We start from the raw sequence: 10,902 nt of genomic DNA, 5'->3' as shown, positions 1-10,902 counted from the left end.
TGTCACTCAGTGTGCTGTATTGTCAGTGGGCATATCTGGCTCTCGGGGCTAAAAACACTAGATTTTACAGTAGTAAAATATCCGAGGATTTTTTTTAAATCTCTCATAGGGAAAAGGTGTATGAGTTAGAATTGAGCGCTGGTGTAAAGTCAGCTTCTTTCTTAACATTCATATATTTACCGGGAGGTACATTATTGCCAACCTTAGAATAACAACGATGCAAACTAACCCAAATTTTAGCTTTCTTATGCTTGTGAAGCCACAACAGCTCACAGGTTGCAGCAACCTAGAGCTCAGCTACCATATTTTTATTAACATCTCAGTTCATACTGAGCATAAGTTATTTAAAACTATTGGTAATATTAACTTTCAACCATTAAAAGCAAAATGCAATGCTTGGAAGATCCTGCCAGTGCATTTGACGGCAAAGCAAAACCTTTGATATTTGTCGAAGCATGTCTTTGTATCATAAAACTCCCTACAGGGAGCTGAGAGCAGGTGCTCCATGCCTCAAGCCTGAGTCTAAAGAGTCATTCTTATTCAGGAGGCAAAGCAGGAAAAGTCTTTATCAAGCATTTGTAACCACAGTTTCACATGATCTTTTTGCTTAGTTCTGGTAATTGCTTAAGGCCTACAGTAATTGAACTCTAATAGTGGAGTGACAACAGATCAGTAGCATTGAAGAACTTAGGGAGAACCAAATACAAAAGTCATAAAGTCAGAATTCCAATAAGTTTACATTTAGTACAGAATTAAGACATAGCTACCCGTTAGTGCTTAGATTTTTTTATACTATTAAAAACATAAATAATTTTTTTTAATGTTCATTCAAAGAGTTCCAGTGTCACTGGCAGCTGATGTAATTTTGTGAACATTATTTTTTTCCAAACTGATAGTGGAGTATTTCCACCAGAGGTTTTGTCTCCCTACCAGTTGTTTTCTCTCTACCTGCTTTCTTAGAAATTTAGGTTTTTGCAGGAAGACTGCTGTGTTCTAGTCAGTGAAGATTTCGTTTCCTTAAAAAAAAGTCTTTATTTGCACAGGGCTCGGTGGTTTTGTTGTTGCAAAATAGGAGAAAGTGTCTTTTTCTTTTAAGTTTCATGGGACCTGCAATGCAACCAGCTTCTCTGATATGTATAACTTACAACACTAAGAGAACTCTACAACACCCAGATTGTTGTAAAAAAAAAAAAAAAGGGGGGGGGGGGGGGGGTGGGGAAGAGAGAGACAGAGGAAGTTTCATGTGGTTGTCAACATCACCTTAATCCTATTGCCCTTGTTTCCAAAGCAGTTACAACAGCCAGCCAGCCAAAATGCACCATCCTTAGAAGTGTAAGTAGTGGGGAGGGAGTGGTTGTTGTGGTGTTGGTTGGTTGGGTTTGTTTTTTTTTTTCCCAAAGAAGATTAGATGTGCAAAATGATGCTGTCGTTGTTTGTTGTACTCCACTTTCTTCACTCATGGTGATTTGTTCTGTTCATTTGCACGATGCCGTTATTTGCAGGTGAACACCTCTGTCCGCTCGCTACATGTGTTGCACTTCACAAAGCAGCACCAGTGGAATTTGCAATTACACTGCCACACCTTGGTGTACTGGTGTGTGTTGTACCCTCTTCCACAGCACATCATGTCACACCCATCAGCGTTGGGAGAGGTACGGTTGCAGAGTCGTCCCTGGGTACCGACACTCCCCGTGGAAGCATCTTCCTCACAGTAGTTGGGTGACTTTTCGATATACACTAAATCCGTTTCCATGGGTTTCTGGTAACTCTTAATCTGCTTGATCTTCAGGAAGGTTGGCTGTCTTAGTCTACTGGCTCGTACCACCTCCACTTGCACTGCAGCATTGTATTTCTCTTTCAAAATATATCCAATTTCTCTGAATTTAGGAAGCGTTGTCCAGCAGGTCTTAGTTGTACAGGACCCTGAAACTCCATGACACTTGCACTCCAATTTCATCCTCTCTTCAAGAACCTATGTGTACAGACATTTGCATATTGTTACTGCAGGAAAACAGTATTGCAAGCTTGCTAAATCTCAATCTGTTTACTTCATATGAATATTCATTACTGCTGGTTGAATTTTACGAATGCATGCTTATAAATCTTCTCACCTCCCAGCAGAATGCTTATAACACATTTTGTTTTACATGACATCTAGTTGGAAACGCAATGTTTTGTCATTTTGTTAAAGAACATTTGCATTCTGTCTCCAAATATTGGAAACTATTTACTTAAATTTCACAAGACATGTCTTTAGAGCCAAAGTAATTCATGGGACTCCACTGACTTAAAAAAAATTATTCAAACCATTTTCTTTTTGAAAATTGAAAAAAAAAATTTTTAGTCTTGTAAGATTCAGAATATTTAATCTTAACTACTCTAAGTAGTGTTCAAAGAATGTTTAATTTTTTTTGACCAGCTTTAATATCACAGAAAAATATATACTGTGTGGCTGGTTGGAAAAGCAGCCACATGTTTTCACATAAATTCATGTTTACTGCATAATTGAAAAATTATCCTCTACCAGCAGTGGCAACAGTAGCACACCTATTACCTATTCAAACCACAGAGCATACCATCCCCTTTAAAAGCAGCACTCCTTACACTATTTAGCCCAACTATCAAGCAAATGTTCAGCAACAAATATATCTGTTGCACCAGGGCAACAATTACGTGTTGTTAGAGGAAATAAAATGCACTGAAGGGTCCTGTCAGCTGTGAGCCAAAGAGAAAGGGGAGCTTTTATTATTGCTATTGCCGGAGGAGGTTAAGCTGGAGGAGACTAATCCAGCATCAGATGGTCCCTAGAAGGGACCCAAACTGGTGGGTGCTCAGGCTCACGCTCTGCTCCCAGCCTCCCACCTCCACTGGCACATCCCTCCTTCTCCAGTCGTGGGTGTACGCCCTGGGGGGAAGGCAAGCAGATGCCATCCCGCTCCGTGTGCATGGCGGAGGGGAAACCAGCCTCACGGAAGCGCCTCTCTGATTTTCTGCCCTTGTGCTACCACTTAAGCCTGACCACAATTACACCCACAGCCATCATTAGCTTATGAAAATCAAGGCCTAAGAACAAAGCAAACTGATCTTTCCCATTCGCCATGGGATGCTAACAAAGAAATATGAGCTACCGAGCTTGTCTTAAAGCATTACTGATGCTGCAGACCATCTCCTGTAGTGGTTTTGTTGCAGATCCCAGAACATGACTGAAATGGGCAAAGGATAAAAGGGCCGAAATCCGAGTACAATGGCATAATGAAGTAGAAGGGAGTAAAAAATGCTTACTGCTTAAGAAACTGGCCTTAAAATAAAAGCTGTAGGGATCTGCTTATCCCTGCAAATAGAGGGCACCCTCCTGAGTTGTTTGAGTTTCACTTAAATTGTATGTTTTGTTTATTTCCAGATTTCTGGGGTTTCAATATTGAAAAGAATAGTTGGTTTTGATTCTGCCTTGCCAACACACAGTAGCAAGTACAAGATAGCTGAGCATCCTATTGAAGAATACCTTAGACCTCCTGGAACTACAGGCTTTGCCCAGGTCAAGGTCAAGTTAGCCTAACAGAGGCAGAAGTGATATCCAGGAAGGGTTAGCGGGAAGAAGTTCCTATAGGTGTGACTACTATAAAAAAGAAAATCAGAAAGGCTGCGATGAACTGCTTTTTTGTGGACACTGGAAAGGCCACTGACAAACGGTATCACCTTCCTGTATTCCCTATGGAAAAAAGAGAAAACTTGCCACCGTCTGCTGCAGTGGCAGCATTTCAGTGGTGGTGAGTAGGGGAATGCCTTATGAAATACTCCAGGGTTTTTCAGGGGTCTCCACTGTCTCCACTTCGTGCCTGGGCAGAAGGACATGATTTTTCAAAGACCCCGAGCACAATTGCAATCCTGTTCCACAAATCTGAGTTAGAATAATCTATTGGTGTTTAGATATGCATGTAAATATGTATAAAAGCTCTTACAAGATTTGGTTGATATTGCTGAAATGTGCGCATTTTTTGAAACTAGCCCGTTTCTACAGCTTTCTCAGCCACGGGTCAACACGCAGCTGCAGCTACAAGAACTGCAGCAAAATCCATGACAAAATGATGGGTGGAAGGAACCTTTTCTACACCTTCACCAAAAAGCACAAAGATCTAAGGACTTCCAGGAAAGCATTACCAATGGGATGGATCTGCCACACCTGATCCACTCCATAAGTAGTAAATCTTGATGAAGAATACACGTTTTTTCGTGTTCTGCACGTGTTTCTGTTGTCTGGTGTTTGGTTGAAAAGGCCAAGTCAGTGACTCGCTCAGAGTGGGAGGAGGTGAAGCTTGTGAGGCTCCTTATTCTCAACACCCTGGACACTTCCAAGGAGCTTCTGTCTCTGTCATTGACGTGCTTCCCTGATACAACAGAAAGTGTCATTGTTCCTGAAAGACAAAGATATCACCATTTCTGGTGTCCTAGGTGATATCTTTGTAGATGTATATTTATATATGGATATGTGTATATATAAATGTTTGCCTGTGGGTTTGTGTATTCATTGAGATGCTGCCATTTATACGCAGCACTGTCTGGCGCAGTCTGTCATACAACCTCCATCTTTATCCTAAGTCTTGATTTCTTTTTTTGTTGTCTTTCTGAAGGTCCAGTTTTATGAGTCATTTTGCTGTACAGAAATCTGATTTCACTGCTGTATTTTTTCAATGGTTCCACTGTTTATTGTGCTGGAAGAACTTGCAAATATATGCTGCCAGGCAAGCTCAAAAAAGCAGAAGTTTCAAAAAGTATTAATTCATGATTCTGAAGCCAATCTCACAGGTTTTTTATTTTTTTGGAGGCTTCTCTCATGAATGTGGAATGCTTGGGGTTACAACACTGAGCGCAGGCCCAATCATCAGGTAGTTAAATTCCTGAATGCTATAATTTGTGTGCCCACAGTCAGCTGTGGGTATAAAATTGTGCCCAAAAACTTGGAGGTCAGGGAATACAGGGCCCAAACTAAGCAGACTCTAAGCAACATTTTTTTCCTTCTTTCCACCCAGATGGTGTGGAGTGTTCCTCTTTGCTGACCAGCCAGCGTGCTCCATCTTTCCTGGAGGTATGTCCGTCTGCATGGTGTTTCAAGCAGCTTCCCACTTGCCAGCAAGATGCCACTGGCAAAAGGTGGCAGGATTTGACCCTGTTCATTCAATGCTGTGGATGAAGAGTGACTAACGTTTTTCTTCCTAAATCTCCCTCCAGCTCGGTTTTCCTCAGCAAAATTCCCATCGGAGCTTTGACCCTGAGCCTTAAAGGTACTTATTTACTCAAATGTAATACACTGTGCCAAGCTAGGTGCCTGATTAAAGATTGAAAATCATTAGCTCGTACAACCCACTCTCTCAGCAGTTTCATTTGTCATATGTCAGTGCCTTGTATCTAATCTTGAATGGTTTACAGCAAGATCTACCTCCCAGAGCAAATTCCCATCGTTGAACTGTGCTGCCTCAGACTAATCATAGGAACATTCCTTAGGTCCCTTTTCCACATACAGACCCACTCCCACCCCAGTATGGTCTTGCCAAGTAAAATTTTCTAACTACTGCTACTTTGTTAAATGAATTGTGAAATATAATGTTTAAGCTTTCTTATCCCACATTTTTGTACCTATATAAATCATATGCTGAAAATGCAATTTGAAGGTTGTCCGCTGCCAGTTAAGTAGAAAACGACTCATGAAGAATGAAATAAAACAAAATGATACGCATGAAAAGAAATTAATTTTTTCAAGTTCCATATCTAGACCCAACTGCATAACATCAGATACAGTTTCTGTACATATTAAAAGTCCTATCTGAATAAAATATGTAAAAACAATAGTAACATTTTGTGTGTGTTTGTTTTGGCTTGCCTGTTCTGGTTTGTGTTTTCCTTAGTGGAAATGCACATTTTTGGACCAGATGTTGAATGTAACAAAATCCATATTACTTTTTGACTACAGTATCAAAAAGAAATAGAAGACCTTAGGAGTCTTCCCCCATCAAATATGCAAGTTATCAATTTTTGTTCTGGGTAATAACAGTACCAAAAGAGATGTATCCTGGTCGCAAGATGTCAGCACCCCTTTGGATACTTGCAGCTGCAGCCACAGGAGCTGATGGCTTGCTGATGGTGTGTGGGCACTGGCTAACCTTAGTCTCAGTGCAGCCTGGGGTCCACCACTGCTGACAAAACGCTGATCTCATGGACCCATCTGGGAAACAAAGTTGAGTTGGTTTGGGTTTGGTTTTCTAACGTGGATAGCTAGGGGTATAACTAACATTAGTAGGGTGTAATGCTACTTCTCTCTGAAAATATCCTTCATTAATAGCAGATCACAGAGCCCAAAATTGAGCAGTTCATGCCATGTCTCCTCGGGTAGTGCCAAGCCCTGAAGACATGGAGCCAGCAGGAGAGGAATATGGGTGCTTCAGCTGCATATTTTCCTTTTTGCTCCTCTGTGAAGCTGTTCCATCAAGCATCAAAACACTATTTATACTCTGTGGGATGGAAGATGAGGAACTGAATTGCTGTGCTTACCCCTTCTCTTGTCACCATCCCTATTTTTCCTTTTGTTTAATTTGATGAGAGCAGGGGGCCACTGCTTTGCAGCGGATCAATATCCAGCCACAGCGTGAGATGGTTTTTCCCTGACACTGGCCAGAGCTCAGCAGGGCTGGGGACCCTCTGAAGTACCAAGAGGCACCAACTGACCTTCTGCCCTTCACCTGCCTCCTTAGGTAAGGTATGCTCTCCCATAATATCTCCACTGAATGTATTAAAAAAACTGAAAGCCCACTGCTCTCTTTACCCAAGTTCTCTTGGCTAACAGGAAAATAAGCCTGGGATTCTGGGACCTCCTGCCCATCAGATGAAATTCCCTACTTTAATGAGGATGAGCTATAGAGCCTAACCATCTGTGCCTCTTCTCTACCTTCTAGAAGAAGAGAAAAAAGGCACTAAGTTTGAGCAATAAACCGCTGCAATTGGTTAAAACTTCCTGAATTTTATTTTTACAGTGAAGTGTTGCAAAAAGCAAAAATCTTGAGAAGCACCCTTCAAATCATCCTCAAACCAAGTGTGATTGCAGTATTTCACACTCTCTTCTATGAAATTTGCTGTAAAGCTTGAAGGTAAAATTTTAAGTTTCATCTTAAAGGGTTAAAAATATTCCATTGCTGGTTTTGTTCTGTAAGGCTATATAGAGATGTCAGGTTTGAGGAGGTGCAGTAGTATTTTACTAGATGGATGATATCTGTCTTGCATACATAGAATGATATGCATGAGCATGTGCATTTCTAGAATAAATCCATTTAGCAAGTCCTAAAATATTTGGCTATTCCCCCCCTCTAATTTTAAAGCAAAATGTTCAAAAGTAGGATAGTACCAGATGTAGCTTCTGGCAGTCAATATTAAGGGTGTGTTTCTGGAAGAAAAAAATAGGCTAGTAAATCCAGCCCAACTGGAAGCAGGAGAACTATCCTCATGAGCTTTTGAGCCAAAGCTTGAATATTCAGGACATATGGATAAGCATTAATTATCCATCTAACCCACCCAAGCTGTAACACCAAACTTTTTGAAATTGGATTTGTATCTGTCTGCAAATCAATTTAAGTGGGAAAGTGAAAATTATGCCATGAAGCACAACTATCGAAAGCTTTTCTTTCATGAGTGTTCTCACAAGGGATGTGCAGTGAAATAGTTTGTCTCCTTTAGAGAAAGAAACTTTCAGCAAATGATGGACTTAGGGCTGTAAAACCTGGAAAGTCGCATTCTTTAAATCACTGAAATTACTTAGGAAACAAAGTCACATTTTAAAGAATATTTTAGGCTTATAAAAACATAAAATTAGTTGGCTTTCACTTTTGAAACTGGGATTCAGCCTGCACTAGGACTTTGAACCGTTTCATCTAGAGTCGTTTTCTAGGCATTTCTAGGGCATTGCTTCTAACCTTTATGTCCTGTTAGGTGACAGTGAGGGCAGCCTGCAATGTATTACAGCATGCTGTTCATCTTGCAGAAGTGAACTTACTAATTTAAATATTTCATGTGAGGTGAAGTGAGCTAACACTTCCTTACATATTTTGTGCACAAACATAGAGATGTTTTTAAATATCCATAAATATGTACACATACACACACTCTACATGTGTGTGTGTGTATGTATATATATAAAGCATGGTGACCAACAAATCACCTCATTAGCTGTTCTACAGCCAAGGCATGTCAGCAAAAAAACCCTTCCCAGTACCACAGTCCTGTGGCGCCAGGAACTGTGAGAACAAGCCATGGCTTAGATGGAAATGTTGTCCCAAGTAATTTAATAATCTCTTCTGAAGAGAGTCTGAATTATTTTTTTTTTGTCCCCACACTCTTATTGTTTCAAATGCAAAATAAGATGTTGTCATCTTCCAGGCATTCAAAAAAACCAAGAAGAAAAACCCATAGACATTACAAAGGAATAAATATTGGGATGGTACCAGGCTGAGTTGCTGGCAGTCAGCGTGATGGGTGTGTTTCTGGAAGGGAAAGAAATAGGCCAGCTTTTTCTCCGCATAACCACAGTCATTGTCTATCGTAAGAGCCTAATTGATTGATAAACTGTTAGAAACATTTGTTTTCTTCTTTTTGGTAAAAGCTGTGATCTGCTACCAATTTGTCAGCTTGTTCTTTTAGTTCCCCCCTTAAAAACAAACAAACAGAAAACCCCATTTTTATAATTGAGATTCCCCATGAGAGCGGTCATTGTTTTGAAGCTTTCAACAAAAAGTTAAGATTAATGGTGTGCATTCCCAGATGTTACTCTTTCTAAGTTCATTTATTCCAGAATAAAGATACTTGTTTCTAAAAATACATGGCAGAAAGCTATCTCATAAAACAGCATCAAAGCTTACTTGGTTTTGTTGGTATTTAATTTTTCATTACTCTATCAAATTTTTGCCCACAGATCTCTCTGCAATCATTCAGATTTACAACAAACCATTCTTTCAGTAACATTTGCATTAGACTTACACCAGTCTTCCTTTGGGGGCTTGTTTTCATTTACCACACTTGTACTTTCCACCCTGAATCATAGCGGCCATTTGAAAACTGATGGTGAAGTTAACTCTTTTACACAGCACGGCGCTGTTTTGCCACAAAGCATAAATCTTCCATCAGTAGCATCTCATGTCACCAGGAATCCCTAAGCATTTATTTCTTCCAAATGGCACCAATGGCAAGTCCATTATTTTGTCACTGTTGCTATTCATTATAAATTTATTAGAAACTTCACAAACTCGCCATTAGCTGAAACAGTTCTTAGAAATGAAATGCAGAGCCATTAGGGGAGGCAACATGGGGCCATCAGGGGATTCATTCTCTCCACTGTCATCAGAAAACCCCTGAAAAACCTAAATAAATTTATTCCAGGGAATTACTTTATCAGAGTGTTGTGCTGAGCATCCCAGCCCCAGACTCAGGTTAAAGAGCCCCCGGAACTATTTCCCCCCTTCATCTGTTTGCAAAATTTTTGCAATTATTTATACAGCGTGCTGTTTTTTCCTCAAAGAGAAATTCCTCAGGACTCTATTTTTACCAACAGTGAAATACCAGCAGGCCAGCTTTTGAGAACATCCCTATGAGAGCAAAACATTATAGTCACTGATATAATTACAAAAGCCTCCAGCTTCCAGGCATGTCTGGGACAAGTGCTGGGAGAGACTGAGGGTGGGCAAGACTCCTGCCCTGGCATATGAAAAAATCCATGTGATGGTATAGGAAAGCATCCAAATATTTGCTCTGGGGGAAAAATTGGTGGTCAGAGTCCTGGATAGTGATCCTAGCAGTGATCTTCTGGCCACCTGTTAGAGATCTAGTGACGTTATCAAGTGCTTTCCACTGACTTCAGAGCAAGCTGAAAATAACTGTAGGTAGGGTTGGGAGCTCTCTGCATCCTTTTTTCCTGTTTCTGCCTTAGGAGCCTATGGGATTTAAAGAGAAGACTAAAAGGAAGATAACAGATTTATTGGCTAAATACCATTAATCTTTACCTAACTCAAAAAGCCAGTTTGGTGTGACTAAAAAAGAACTGTGAGCCTTACAATTAGAGTTGTAAATGTTGGGGGGTGAGGGTGAGTGGGTGCAGGATGTTAAATAGTGAAAGTGCTGTAAAATCTCTGTAGGAAACTACAAAAGCATATATATTTCCTTTACTGTCTTGGCATTCCCACTCTAAGGTTGAAAAGATTATTTGGGAAATTCAGAAGCAACAAAGAAGTAAAAAATAATCTGAGTTGCCTGTGATCTCCTTCTTACCTTTTATTCCTATTCATAACAAGGGGGAAATATCCTTGCTTTGGTCCCTAATAATAACAGTCATGAACAGAAGCTTGGTTCCAAACTGTTTCCAAATTTTAAGATTCGTCACATGCTGACAGAGTCTTGCTCAGAGAGGTACGAGCTTTTCCCAGTTGTGTTGTGAGATTTTTGGAAGGTGAAATGAGGAAGGTGGAGGCTCAGTGTTGTGCTTCTCACAAATGTCCAGACATAAATGCAGTTGTTTCCGACTTGAGTGTCAGTAAGGACCATGTGGAATGTGTCAGAATGACATCCACACATAAGCAAAATCTCCTGGTTTCAGATTTTGTGTCAAGCTCACAATGCAATCCAGGTTTACCCAGGACCCCCGTAACTGCCAAATTTCAGGTGAGTGTAGGTCAGATTTCAAGTCTGCCTGGATTCTCAGAAGGGACTTGTGATTTCACATTGAAATTGCACAAAATTCTGTGGCTGCTTTTGTAAAGGCCCAACCTCAAAACAAAGAAAACAGCCTAGTTTCCAGAATTTTGTCCTAAATTTAGTTTCAGTTACTCTCGAATTCATAATGTCTAAATTATACAAATAGTAGATGATCTCAGA

General features: G+C 40.3%; 1 protein-coding gene across 1 annotated transcript in view; it reads right to left on the bottom strand.

Annotated features, from left to right (window-relative positions):
- Positions 1–202: 202 nt before the first annotated feature.
- WNT7B (Wnt family member 7B) overlaps positions 203–10,902 on the bottom strand; it is a 95,960-nt gene continuing 85,260 nt past the window's right edge. Inside the window, exon 4 of the mRNA XM_040596849.1 lies at positions 203–1,972. Within this exon, the coding sequence (XP_040452783.1) occupies positions 1,493–1,972 (480 nt within the window). The 3' untranslated portion in view covers positions 203–1,492. The remainder of the gene's footprint in view (positions 1,973–10,902) is intronic.

Source organism: Falco naumanni, chromosome 5, assembly GCF_017639655.2.
Source record: "Falco naumanni isolate bFalNau1 chromosome 5, bFalNau1.pat, whole genome shotgun sequence".
NCBI classification, from domain to species: Eukaryota; Metazoa; Chordata; class Aves; order Falconiformes; family Falconidae; genus Falco; species Falco naumanni.
Note: the sequence above shows the minus strand (reverse complement) of the source record. Positions and strands in the feature narration are given on the sequence as shown.